Raw genomic sequence first — 13,353 nt, forward strand, 5'->3', positions numbered from 1 at the left:
TTCCTCCCCTTTCCCTTTGAACAAACGCTACCTTATTTTTTGTTGACCCGTCATTTGCTGCAGCCGCTGCATTTACGCTTGTCGTGGCCCTGGCGTCCCCTATCGCATATTGGCACAAAGTACACCCGCGGACGATGAAACGAGGCTTCCCCGCTGTTTCTTACGCGTGAACTCTGGCCTTTTAAGTAATAACCGATCCAGCGAGCCACTCGCAATCTGCTTTGCCAAGCAGATAGACCGTATTCCTGCTCTGTACAGCGGTGCTTTGCGCTGTTCCAGCTACGACTCTCCGGCTCTGGAAGAACGATACAGGATTGAGAATTAAAACGTCGCGCCGGAACCTGGGAACCCAGCAGAAGCTTTGGCCATCTTCAAGGGCGGCCCTTGCCACTTGCGACTCGACCACGTCTCGTCTTCCGCTCCCCCAGCCTTAGACGGGCCCAGTTCGCTCCTTTGTTCCCCTAATCGAGGTACGATCTTGCGTGTTATTTTACACTTCACCACCTTATCTTTTTTCTTTCTACTGTGTTGCAATCGCGATCTGGCTGTAGTTTGGTGTTGGATGCTGACGCCATTCTGTCCTCAGCTTCGCCCCTTCTGCACATCCCTCTCATTCCCTTCGAGGGGTCTACGGTAGCCCACCATGAAGCTGTCCGCGGTTCTCCTCGGCCTCCTCGGCCTTGCTGCCGGTGCATCGGTTCGAAACTACGAGACAAACGACTACTATGTTCTCGAGCTGGATTCTTCTACAACTCCTGACCAGGTTGCCGGTCGCCTGGGCCTGCGCCACGAGGGTTCCCTTGGCGGCCTCGACGGCCATCACATCTTCTCCGCGAGAAAGGAATCGCAGGATATCGTCAAGCCTGCCCTGCAGGCGCGGAGGATGAGGAGGCGAGGGCTGGGCGGCTCCGACCCCCTCGACGGCGTTCGTCTCGCGCAGAAGCAGCAGCTTCGCAAGCCCTGGGAGAAGAGGGTGCCCCCGCGCCTGCACGGCCCCAAGAACTTCGCTCGTCAGGAACAGGCGGATCCTGGAATGGTTGAGCAGATGAACAAGATCATGCAGACCCTGAACATCGCCGACCCCATCTTCAACGAGCAATGGCATCTGCTTAACACTGTCCAGAAGGGACACGACATCAATGTTACGGGTGTCTGGACCCAGGGCATCACCGGCAAGAACGCGACTGTTGCCATTGTCGACGACGGCTTGGATATGTACAGCGATGATCTGAAGCCCAACTACTACGCCGCTGGCTCCTACGACTTCAACGACCACCGCGAAGAGCCGAAGCCCACGCTGAGCGATGACAAGCACGGCACTCGCTGCGCCGGCGAGGTCTCTGCTGCGCGCAACAACGTCTGCGGTGTCGGCGTTGCATATGAGTCCAAGATTGCCGGCATCCGTATCCTGAGTAAGCTCATTTCGGACGCTGATGAGGCCGTCGCCATGACGTACGACTACCAGCACAACGATATCTACTCCTGCTCCTGGGGGCCCCCGGACGACGGTCGATCGATGGACGCGCCAGGTATCCTGATCAAGCGTGCGATGCTTAAGGGCATTCAGCAAGGTCGTGGCGGAAAGGGATCGATCTACGTCTTTGCTAGTGGAAACGGTGCCGCCAATGATGATAACTGCAACTTTGACGGATATACGAACTCTATTTACAGCATCACTGTTGGTGCCATCGACAGAAAGGGACAGCACCCGTACTACTCCGAGAAGTGCTCGGCTCAGCTCGTTGTTACCTACAGCAGTGGCAGCGGAGATGCTATCGTAGGTGACGATACTTTTTAGCGTAACGGAGCAAGACTAACCGCTTGGCAGCACACCACCGATGTTGGCACTAACGCCTGCTACAACGGTCACGGAGGCACTTCCGCTGCAGCACCGCTGGGCGCTGGTGTCTACGCTCTGGTTCTCGAAGCCCGTCCCGATCTGACCTGGAGAGACATGCAGTGGCTCGCCATGGACACGGCGGTGCCTATCGACGAGGAGAAAGGCGAGTGGCAGCCAACCAAGATTGGCAAGAAGTTCAGCCACACGTATGGTTACGGTAAGATTGACGCCTATGCCATGGTCGAGGCGGCCAAGAATTGGAAGAACGTCAAGCCTCAGGCTTGGTACTATTCTCCTTGGGTGCACGTCAACAAGCCTATTCCCCAAGGCAAGGACGGTGTTGCCGTCAGTTTTGAGGTTTCCGCCGATGCCCTCAAGCAGGCCAACCTGGAGAGAGTGGAGCATGTGACGGTCACTATGAACGTGAACCACACCCGCCGTGGTGACTTGAGCGCGGACTTGATCAGCCCTGAGGGTGTTACCAGTCACCTTTCTGTCACTCGCAAGATGGACTCTGCTCGTTCAGGATATGTTGACTGGACATTCATGAGCGTTGCGCACTGGTGAGTCGGGTCTAAATAACATGTTTGAAGAACAGATGCTAATCCTGAATTAGGGGCGAGTCTGGTATTGGCAAGTGGACTGTCGTCGTGAAGGATTCCCAGGAGAACGAGCACCAGGGCACCTTCATCGACTGGCACCTCAAGCTCTGGGGCGAGTCGATCGATGCCACCAAGGCCACCCTTCTTCCCATGCCTACCGACGACGACGACAACGACCACGCTCTGGTTGCTACCACCAGCCTGCCTGCAGCTACCACATCGATTGAGCATCCCGCGCAGCCTACCGACCAGCCTGTCGTTCCTACGGATCACCCCAACCGACCGACCAAGGTCCAGAGCGGTGGCACCCCTGCCGCAACGGGCCCGGCGACGGGCACTGAGGACGCCGCGACAACGACGACCAGCCCCTCTAACTGGGTGTCTTGGCTGCCGTCGTTTGGCAAGGCCGGTGTCTGGGTGTATGGCGCGCTTGGTCTTATTGCGGTCTTTTGCTCTGCTCTCGGCATCTGGTTTTACATCCGCAAGCGTCGCAACAGCCAGCCTCGCGACAACTACGAGTTCGAGCTCCTTAACGAGGATGAAACCGAAGGCTTGAATGGCGAGAAGCGCACGCGCGGCCGTGAGCTGTACGATGCGTTTGCCGGTGACGACGAGGACGATGATGATGACAGCAGCGAGTATCACGACGGGGATCGTGATCGTTCAAGAGAAGGACGTGGCAACAGGGAAACGGATAGGTTAACTGAAAAATAGGCGTACGGCTGCATGGGACGTTTTGCATAGAAATACCTTGACTCTTATTTTTTTTCAACTTGTCGCATTTCTCGGTAGTTGGCTCAATTGGCTTAGACTGTGGTTGGTGTCTGAGGCTCAACCAATCAATTGTATAAATACATTCTTTGAACAATTCTGGGGATTTTTGAGTTTGAGCTTGGGATGCCTTACCTAAGGAGCGAAGATCAAAGTTCACCTCGGTGAACGACGAAGGGAGTCCTGGTCTGCACTCATGATGTGTCCGCGGGCCATCCCGTGCGATAGCTGAGGTAGCTACCGCATAGCTCCCAGCTGGCGGGAAATAGGCTCAGCATCATTTCTATTTTCGGCCTGTTCGTCTTCCATCGTTCTTGTTTGCACCACCCGACAGTCATCCATCTGTTTTTCTTACGTCTTTCTGTTTTCTTTCTCTCCGTGTTCTTCATTCATCCCAGACAATAGCCTGTCATTTGGTTCGTCTAGTGCCGAGTCAATCAGCGTTGCTTTTCCCAGCTTGGAAGCTGTGCCGTATCGAGGCCGGGTGTTCCTCCGCTCCAGCCACCTCATTATTCGGACGAGTACAGACAGCAACATTTTGTTTCCTGCGTCAAAGCTGTTTGGAGGGGAGGTAGCTCGAGCTGGGTAGGTAGCTTCGGGGGTGGCTACCCCATCTAATCGGTGTTACAAACGCAGAAAGCATTCGGTGCCGTATCTGCTGCTGCTGCCGCCCTCGGGTTGGCCTCGATCCTTTCTCCTATTAGAATTCGATGTGATTCAGCCACCCGGATTTTCGGACGTGATGGTTATTCTTGATATTCTTGCAGCCCCATCGTCCGAAAAGTCCCATGCATTCCTCCTTTTCGGATCATCACGTCTTGGCTGACGGGAAACGGTACTTGTTGCTGCTGCTGCCGCTGCTGTTGGCCTGTGAAGACGGGGGAGGGCGAGAAGCAGGCCGTGAGAGGTCGGTCGGCATGGGAAGCTGCAGCAGGCACAGGGTAGCAAGCAAGCTGGATCCCAACCTTCGGATGGCCGAGATGGCGCGATGGAGACGCAGGTAAGCTGCAGAGGGGAGTCGTGGTCACTGGTCAATGGGATAGCTCAAGGACCATTCAGTGGGCTCCATTCCGACCGCCTCTTTGTTTGCGTGTGCTGTCTGTCTGAGGCCCTTTAGCTTTGGCTCCATCGTGGCTGTCCGTAAGGTGGAAGGGAAGGAAGGAGCTGCCACGCTGCCCACTCGACTAGTAGGTACTACTCCGTACCTAAGGTAAGGTAGGTGAGGTATCCGTAGCTCAGCAAGCTCTTGCCAGCCCAATCGATGACAGTCATGACACGCCTGGTTTGGCAGCAGGAGCAGAACAGACTCACGACCCTGGTCCAAGAGCCAGGATTATCTCCGCCCAAGCCGCCCCCAACCCTGGTCAAGCTGCTCGTTCTTAACCCGACTGGGCCACCAAATGACGCCGTAACACAACCCGTCAACCTCGCCATTTTCTTAGGTCTCGATGCTTGAGTCGCAGCGGCGGAGGTGGGAGACGGAAGAAAAAAAAAGACAAGCTCCTCTTTTTCCCGTCCTTCTCCAATCTCTGGCCTGCATCTAAACGGTTTCTTCTTTTTCATCTCCTACTCCAGCATTCTCTTCTCGTACGGATACCTTAACGCAACGCAACGCAACCTCGCCTCGGCGACTCTCAAACTTGGCGAGCCCTGTCTTGCATCTGGTCGACCCTCCGTTGCGCGAGCGTGTCTGCATCGCATTGGCTGCTATGGCAAGCTGCATATGTCTTTAGACGCCCGGCCTTTTTTTCCCTACCGCTAGATTGACACTTTTGTTCCCTGCTTCGAGTAGACTGTAGGTTTGGCATCCCACGGACGGTACAGATACACGCATCGACTACACCGGTCCTGCGCGCGCCCAGTCCTTTCAAGTCGATAACCGTCCTGCAGCCCAATTATAGCGCCGCTGCAAGTCAAAAAAATAATTCACCTCACACGCAGCTGGCTCGGCACCAGACCAGACAAGACAAGACAGCATTGATATTAGCCTCCTCTCGCCATGCCGAGTGCGCCATATTGGGGCGATCTGTCGGGCCCAAAATCTGCCAGACGCCAGCGACGCCAGTCTGAGGATTTTAGTCTGCCAGAACGCAGACCATCTCCCATTGATCAGCTGGACCCTATGACAACGGACAAACCTCTTCCTGCCCCTCCCCCAAAGTCAAACCGCACCTCTCTCCAGACGACAAACACCGAGGCCGTCACCGAGTCGACCCTCAGTCCCTTCGTCTCACCTACCGCCTCCAACTTCCCAGACGAAGGTCTTGCCCCGCGCCCGCCTACCTTTCCCTACGGCGAGTCGCAATACCCAGAAGACCAGCAGGCCGAGAGGCGCCAGCGACGACGCAGAGAGCGCAACGAGCAGGAGGAGATTTCTCCCATCGAGCCCTACGACCTGCCCGCGGGCGCCACGCCTCCAGCAGCTCCCGATGTGCCCAAGGGCCCTCCCGTGAGCTACAGACACCCGTACGGCAATGGTGGGCTGCCGTATACACATACCGCCCCAGGATCTCGTCCTCCGCGACACCCCAGCCCGCTGGTGAGCCCAGACGACGGAGACATCATGAACCCCGAGGGATACTATAGGGACCCCGCGCCCGAGAGACAGGCTGCGCCGCCGCAGCAGGTCCAACAGCAACATCAGCAACAGAACCCGCCGCTCGATCGCGCTCAAACGCTCGATGTCAACGAGAAGCCCCGCGAGTCCAAGGGCTCGTCAAGAAGGAGGTCAGAAGGACACAGGAAATCTTCAGGAGGAGGATCCAGAAAGTTCGCCAACGACCGCTCTCCACTCCAAAGACTCGAGCTGACGCTCGACAGCATCACCAAAGAGGAGAAGCGAGCTCGTGTCGAGGCTGCGGAGCGCCGTGCAAGAGAGAAGGCTGCGGCAGCTGCAGCCCAGAATCCCGACCTCCTGCAGCCTCCTGAAGCGACACACCGCGCGCCGCGATCGAAGCCACGGCAGCAACCGCAGCAAGCGCCTGTGATCAAGCAGGAGCCTCAAAGGCCGCTTCCTGAACCTCCCCAACAACCGACCGCTTCGGTACCGCAAGTGCGATTCAGCGACGTTTCGTACGATGAGGATGACTGGCGGGGTACAGCGCCTGAGCAGCAGGCCAATGTCGCTGCTCCCAGAGGAGCCCCTCCGCAGCACTACCCAGAAGACAGACGGCATGCGCCGGCGCGCGCGTCGCTTGATGATGCGCGGCGGCAGCCTCGATATGTGTCGGAAGAGGAAGGGTACTACGGTTCTGGCCAACATCAGCAAAGAGCGCCTGCGATGGCTGCTACCAGACATGCGCCAGCTCCCTCCGGGGGTATTCCTCAGAGAAGTGTCAGCTTGCGTGAAGAACCTAGACAGGCACCGCCAGAAAACTCAGGCATTCCTAAGCGCAACTTGAGCTTCCGTGAGCGCGCTGCAAAGAATGATCTGAACCTCCCCAAGGCCGCTGTTGACAGAGACCTGAGCCCAGAGACGAGCCCTGAGCCGACCCCGCCGGTGAAGGGTTCTCGAAGACCTAGCTGGTCTCTCACTAGGAGTGGGAGCAACAAGCTTAAGAAGCAACCCAAAGGTGACCCGTGGTTCAACATTCGACAGGATGCTGAGAAGAAGTATGAGAACATTGACTTCCGCAACGCGGCTTTGGATGAGTCGGCGGCTGCGAAGGGTGGCCCTCCCGTCAAGAGGTCCGCGTCGCACGCGGCACATGAACAGGCATTGCCCCCGGACGCCACGCATGAAGAGGTCAGACGAGCCGGGATACCCAGTAAGGCTGCGAGGTTAATTGGCATTGAATCTGGAGGAGTCCAACGACGTGCTACGGCACCTATCAGTCGCCGTGATTATGAGCACGACGACGCGGCTTACTTTGAGCCCGTCGCATCAGGTGGCCGTGGCGATGACGCTCAGCCAGCGTCTCACAAAGCGGCGACTGAGCGCGGCAGACAGTATGAGAGGGACTACTACTCTGACGACGAGGAGTACGACGAGCGCGGTCACCGCATCACCAACAAGCTGTATCACGGCCGCGATAGCTTCCGTCCAGGCGAGGGCACGTACAAGCCGCCCAAGTACCTCGATGAGTGGAAGAAGGCAACGGTTGGCAGTTTGTCTGGCTCCCTTCTGGATCTCAGCGACGATCAACTTCCTACGCTCGATAAGAATACGCCATGGTGGGAGGGAAGTGGAAAGCGCAGAGGAAGCGCCTCTCGACCGCGGAAGGCGGAAGCATTTGATGGCGAGTACGATGAGACTAATGGTAAGTACTCTGACGGCCAGGCCAATCAACAATGCTAACCAACTGCCAGCTCCCACGAGGTTCAAACCACCACTGTATCTCAAGTGCGGTCCGCTGTTGAGATACTGCGGACTAAAGCATGAGAAGATCCCTCCCCGCGCCAGGAACGCTGCGGCCACTGAACGAACCATGTGGCGCGGCTCAGTGATGATCGTGACGCAGGATAGCGATTCTTCGTACGAGATTGCGCCGACCTTGCGGTTGTTTGTGCAGCCCCTTGAGCTGCTTCCACCGCCACCACAGATCATCCCTGGAGAGCAGGACCTGCCTCCGGAGTATGTGGACCCGATTGCAGGCATGCCGAAGCTGGGCAGACGGGGCGAAACTCTCTACGTCCGACCCGTAGACCACCTCGAGGAGGCGAAGGACTTGTCAAGAGACGAGACAGACAATGGCCTTTTTGAGAAAACAAAGAGTCCCCCGGATGTCCCGCCGGCGGATGGGTCTCTGGACTATCCCGGATCTTTCTCAAGTCGCCGCAAGCGTGTCAAGCTCGATGGAGAAAAGGTCTCCAAGTACAAGGACGTCCGCGGATTCCGACTGCATTCAGAGCGCGGCTGCACCTTCTGGCGCTTCAACATTGAGATTGAACTCCGCGAAAAGCAGCAACGGATCGCCTACCGTATCAACCGCGGCCCTTCGACAGGATTCTGGGTCCCTGCAGCCGGAGAGTCCATGAACATCATGTTCCACAGCTGCAACGGCTTCAGCATGAGCGTTAACCCCGACGACTTTAGCGGACCTGACCCAATGTGGCGTGATGTTTTGAACACTCACCAGTCGCAACCATTCCATGTTATGCTTGGTGGTGGTGATCAGATCTACAACGACTGCTTGATGGACCAGAGCAAGCAATTCCGCGAGTGGTTGATGATCAAGAACCCCCTGCATAAGCACAATGCGCCATTCACCCCCACGATGCAGGACGAATTGGAAAGGGCCTATCTCGAAAGGTATTGCATGTGGTTTTCCCAAGGCCTCTTCGGTCTGGCCAACTCGCAGATTCCCATGGTCAACATGTGGGATGATCATGACATTTCCGACGGATTCGGCTCGTACGGTCACCACGATATGAGCTCGCCAGTATTTTCTGGTCTCGGCAACGTTGCTTTCAAGTACTATATGCTTTTCCAGCATCAAAGCATCCCTGGCGAGACAGAGGCTTCAGAGCCTAGCTGGATTCTTGGCACTCAACCCGGTCCCTACATCAATGAGCAGAGTCGCAGCTTGTTCGTCGAATTGGGCTCCAAGGTTGCGCTGTTGGCCGTGGATGCCAGAACTGAGCGGACGGAAGGTGACGTCGTTAGCGAGGACACCTGGCAGCACATGATGGATCGCTGCTACGACGAGCTCAGGAATGGCAGAACTCAGCATCTGCTGGTCTTGCTGGGCGTGCCTATTGCATACCCCAGACTGGTCTGGCTGGAGAACATGTGAGTTGCACCTGAATTTTGAATAATTTCTGTATGAGGATATGTACTAACTGACGCAGTCTCACCTCAAGAGCTATGGATCCTGTCAAGGCTCTCGGCAAGCTGGGAATGCTTGGCAACACTTTGAACCACATTGACGGCGGTGTTGAGGTCTTGGACGACCTGAACGACCACTGGACTGCCAAGAACCACAAGAAGGAGCGAGAGATTGTCATCCAGGACATGCAAGACTTGGCAGCGGACAAGTCGGTCAGGGTCACCTTCCTCAGTGGTGACGTTCACCTTGCGGCTGTTGGCCAGTTCTACGCCAACCCCAAGCTCAACCTGCCCAAGCACAAGGACTTCCGCTACATGCCCAATGTCATTTCGTCGGCCATCGTCAACACCCCTCCCCCGGATCTGATGGCGGACATCCTGAATAAGCGCAACAAGGTCCACCACTTTGACGACTCGACTGATGAAAACATGATCCCGCTCTTCGGCCACGGAGTCGACGGCAAGCCCCGGAACAACAAGCACTTGCTGCCGCACCGCAACTGGTGTTCCATTCGTGAATGGGCTCCCGGCACCACGCCGCCGCCCACGCCTCCCTTGTCGGCCTACGATAGAAGCCCTAGCCCGCCTCCGAGCCGTGGCGGTGGTCTTTTGCGCCGGTTCTCCTCGAATAAGGGTCCTGCTTATCGACCCGACATGCAAAAGGACTCTCCACAGGACCCCTCTCGGCCTCCCATTTCCAACAGCGGCAAGACGGGTGGTCTGTTCCGAAGGCTCTCGCGTCGTAACTCAACTGACGGGGGCCGGCCGGCTGAGCCCACCAAGCCGAAGCGCTCAATGTCGTTGACACGCAACTTTTTCAGTCGCAAAAATAGCAAGAAGTCACGGCCTGACGATGGCGGCATCAACGGCAATTGGGGAGAGGAAGACGAAGACAGAGGTTCCATTAGCACAGCCGAAGACGGACACTACGGTTATGACACCTACGATGACAGACCGGCGGTGCAGCCCCGTGTAAGAGGAATGGGCCTTCGCGGAGGTGGCGGCCACGACGAATACAACTCTGGCGATGATTCGTACTTCACGGCTCGCCCGGCAGCGCGCATGAGGGGCGCGCCCATTCCGCAGGGCCCGCAGCACAATGAGTTCCAACCTGGTGACGAGTCGCAGTTCAGCGCTCGCCCACCGACTCGTGCTCGCACTATTAGTACTGAGCGTTCTGCCGCCATGCCGCCACCCAGGCCGTTCCATCGTACTCCCACGGGCTTGTCGGTTAAGCAGCAGAAGAACGCCGACAAGTTCTCCGTGGATCTCGAGGGTGGTTTGGACATTTGTCTGAATGTCGAGGTGAACCCTAAGGACCCCACCGGCATCACGACACAGTACAGACTGCTCGTCCCGCGTCTGTTCTGGGATGACGCGAACGAGGCTGGAGCTCTGCAACAGCCTGCCCCAGCCGGCTTCAAGCGCTTCTTCAGCTTGAAGAAGAAGGACACAGGCCGCCGCCCGTCTCAGGATGTGGGAAGTGAGGAGCAATTCGATCGTACTCCCTCTGGCCGACCGCAGACTGGAATGCCTCCCGCCGGACGGGAAGCGTATGATGTGCCAAGGGCCGCGAGATACGAGTCACCTGGAGGCTACGACTCGTCCCGAACATATGACTCTTCTCAGCGGTACGATTCGCCTGCGAGGTATGAGCAGCCACAAGCTGCAGGCGGGAGGAGGTGAAAGGAATGCGCACGATGTATGGGGATGGATTAATGAGCTTGCTTTTTCCTTTTCTGTGGGAGTCAGGTTTTGGTCTCCTGAATTTTCGTTCATGGCATATTGAATTCGGGCATCATCGCATTGGCATTGCGAAGGAGTAAGATTGACGAGGGCACAAAAGTTTTTGGATCGCCGGTCCCTCGGACTAGGAGTTTCGGTATCTTATCTGCATGGCTGATGCCTTAATGAAGACTACGAACTCGAATAATTGGCGCACATGAGTGACATGCATTGTCAGTGAAAGATGAGTTTACATAAGGCAGGAGTTTCTTCCAAGGTCACGAATCAGCACACGGAGGCGGGGATATGAAATTCGTATTTGGGCAGAAGCTCTGTTCAAGACGTTTTGGGTCCCTCTATCCCAATCGTCTCGATGTGCGGTAATATTTTTATGATATCAAACTTTTTGTAGTCTGTCGCTCGTTAGCATCCTTTTGGCACCAGCAACAGCACACCATGCAACCAACCTTTTTGGACTCAGTAACAAATGCCGACGTGTTTCCCGCAGTCTCTATCTCCGAGACCGCGACACATCGGCAAGGCCAGCTCTCCTCAGCTGACCTTCTATCTCCGTTCCCGCGTGGTTCTACATCCCGTGCCGTCGTCCCCCATCTTGCTGCAACCATGGCAAGTTTTCGTGGTTACTTCAGGGAGGGGAGGCTATCGTTCGAAAGCGACTCCGAGGCCGCACGATCACTGGATATCCTCACCGTCCTTGGCACCGCCGGCGTCCCTCTCGGCGCTCCTGCTCCTGCTCCGGCTGCGGCTGCGTCCGCGGCCGCGGTTCTGGGCCCTCGCGCCGCCGCGGGCGTTGGCGCCGCCCTTGCCGCCGGGGGGAGGGCGGACGAAGGCGAAGTCGACGTAGACGGTCTGGTCGAGGAGCTTGGTCTCGTGGGCGTCGTTGATGGCGGCGCGGGCTTCGGCGAGGGTTGCGTATTCGATGAGGGCGTAGCCCTGTGAGATGGCATGTTAGCTTCTATCCCCTCTTGATGCGCCACAAGCTGCCAGTGTAGAGGGCAGATGGAAGGTGAAATAATTCGTACCTTGACGTAACCGCTTCGTCTGTCGAGGTTGAGGTGCAGGTTCTTAATCTCGCCGTACTCGCCAAACTTGTCCTGGATGGTCTCCTCGTCGGCCTCCTCGTGGACGTTGGTGACCATGACGATCCAGCCCTCGATGGAGCGGACGGCGGTGGCGCGGCCGTGGGTCTGCATTTCGGACTCGTTGCGGGCGGGCGCGCCGCCTGTTGTTTGGGCGGCGGAGGGGGAGGGGGGGTTGTCGATTTCCATTTCTACGTCGGCCATTTTCGCGGTTATGTTTTGGGAGGTGTTGGGTTGAGTTGGGTGTCGGTGGAAAGACGGTTGGCGAGACGCGGGGAGGAGGTGCGTGGGTGACGTCGGTGAGAGGTGAGGTGAGGATGTATGAATCGTGGGTTCGTATGGCGGGGCGCGGTGGGAGTTGTGGTGGACGAGGCTGAGAATTGTTGCCGACGATGGCAGAGAGACACTGAAAAAAAGTGGAGGGACGTTGGATTTTGGAGGTACGTATCTTTGAGCTTGGGCACGGGCTTGCGGGTGGCTTTCTGAGTGGGTGGGGGAGTTGGCCAATTGCTCGTGCTGGTGACAGCTTCACATCTTTGAGGTTGAAAAGACTCAAATCAATATCATGACATGAACTCAAGACTTGATATTATTTTCATTTATGGTATTGTTGTTCTTAATGCTGCCTCTTGATTTGAACCTGAACGAAAGCATACCACAACACTGCTAAGACCATTGATAAATCATGCAAGCCGGCTTGAAGAGTCTCTGAGAACAATCCAGAGCTGTATGATTACTTATCGTGAATGATCAACATACGTCATGGTCTTGGTCTAGCAGTAAGATGGCAATTGGCTGTGAAATTAAACCAGGAACACGTGGATGATGACACTGGCTTCATATCACTATAGAAGCAGCCGAACACCCGTCTCAGCCCTATCCACCGTTCAAAGACAGCCTGGCCTGAATCCAAGATTGACGAGGCGTTCTTCATGTCGTCGTCGTCTCAGAAGATTTGAGACGAACGGTCATCTGGTTTCACTGCTGAGCCTCGTTCTCACCTTCAGGACGGGTGTCTGAAGCAAATGATGATACCCCACCGAAGGGCCAACAATGCCCAGGGTTTTGGCCGCTAAACTGCTGCCTACGATATTTTGGGGACGCAGGACAGGTGAAGGTCCAGCTGCTCAGGGGTGAATGCTGCAAATCATGGCATGGGAGAAGTGCGACCTGCGGCCTGCCAGCATGGGAGATTGGATGCCGAGGAAGCGAAAAATGCAGTGCAGCATGGGAAGACGCAAGCCAAGCAGGACGTGAGAGTGAGAGATTTGGGGCACGGCGGCCGGGATGATGGTTGTTTCATCGTTTCCGTTTCACTACGCCGGGGATAACGGACGGCTTCGGCCCAGGGGTGGTGGAGGGCGACGCGTCGATCAGCATCGCGAAATGCTTTCCCCTGATTTAATTGTCGCCGTCTGGTTCGTCGCTTGGCAGATTTGTACGGAGATGAAAATCCGCAGTCCATGCAACCCTTTAGCCAAGACACGAAGCCTGCTGTACCTTTTTCGTTCCTTCTTACCGTCTTACCGAGCACTGTCCGCGTATTCT

General features: G+C 56.5%; 3 protein-coding genes across 3 annotated transcripts; 2 read left to right on the top strand and 1 right to left on the bottom strand.

Annotated features, from left to right (window-relative positions):
• Positions 1-643: 643 nt before the first annotated feature.
• On the top strand, positions 644-3,156 carry GCG54_00000007 (Protease KEX1; the record flags this gene model as incomplete). Its single annotated transcript, XM_045400151.1, has 3 exons — positions 644-1,777; positions 1,829-2,403; positions 2,457-3,156. The coding sequence occupies 3 exons, from the start codon at positions 644-646 to the stop codon at positions 3,154-3,156; spliced, it is 2,409 nt and encodes an 802-aa protein (XP_045266638.1).
• Positions 3,157-5,212: 2,056 nt separating this feature from the next.
• GCG54_00000008 (uncharacterized protein) lies at positions 5,213-10,666 on the top strand (the record flags this gene model as incomplete). The annotated part of the gene is made up of 3 exons (XM_045400152.1): positions 5,213-7,472; positions 7,522-8,944; positions 9,004-10,666. The coding sequence occupies 3 exons, from the start codon at positions 5,213-5,215 to the stop codon at positions 10,664-10,666; spliced, it is 5,346 nt and encodes a 1,781-aa protein (XP_045266639.1).
• Positions 10,667-11,398: 732 nt separating this feature from the next.
• Positions 11,399-12,009, bottom strand: GCG54_00000009 (RNA-binding protein 8A-A; the record flags this gene model as incomplete). The annotated part of the gene is made up of 2 exons (XM_045400153.1): positions 11,399-11,659; positions 11,749-12,009. The coding sequence occupies 2 exons, from the start codon at positions 12,007-12,009 to the stop codon at positions 11,399-11,401; spliced, it is 522 nt and encodes a 173-aa protein (XP_045266640.1).
• Between the last annotated feature and the right edge of the window lie 1,344 nt (positions 12,010-13,353).

This window comes from Colletotrichum gloeosporioides, assembly GCF_011800055.1.
Source record: "Colletotrichum gloeosporioides strain Lc1 chromosome Unknown consensus_29, whole genome shotgun sequence".
In the NCBI taxonomy this organism is placed as follows: domain Eukaryota; kingdom Fungi; phylum Ascomycota; class Sordariomycetes; order Glomerellales; family Glomerellaceae; genus Colletotrichum; species Colletotrichum gloeosporioides.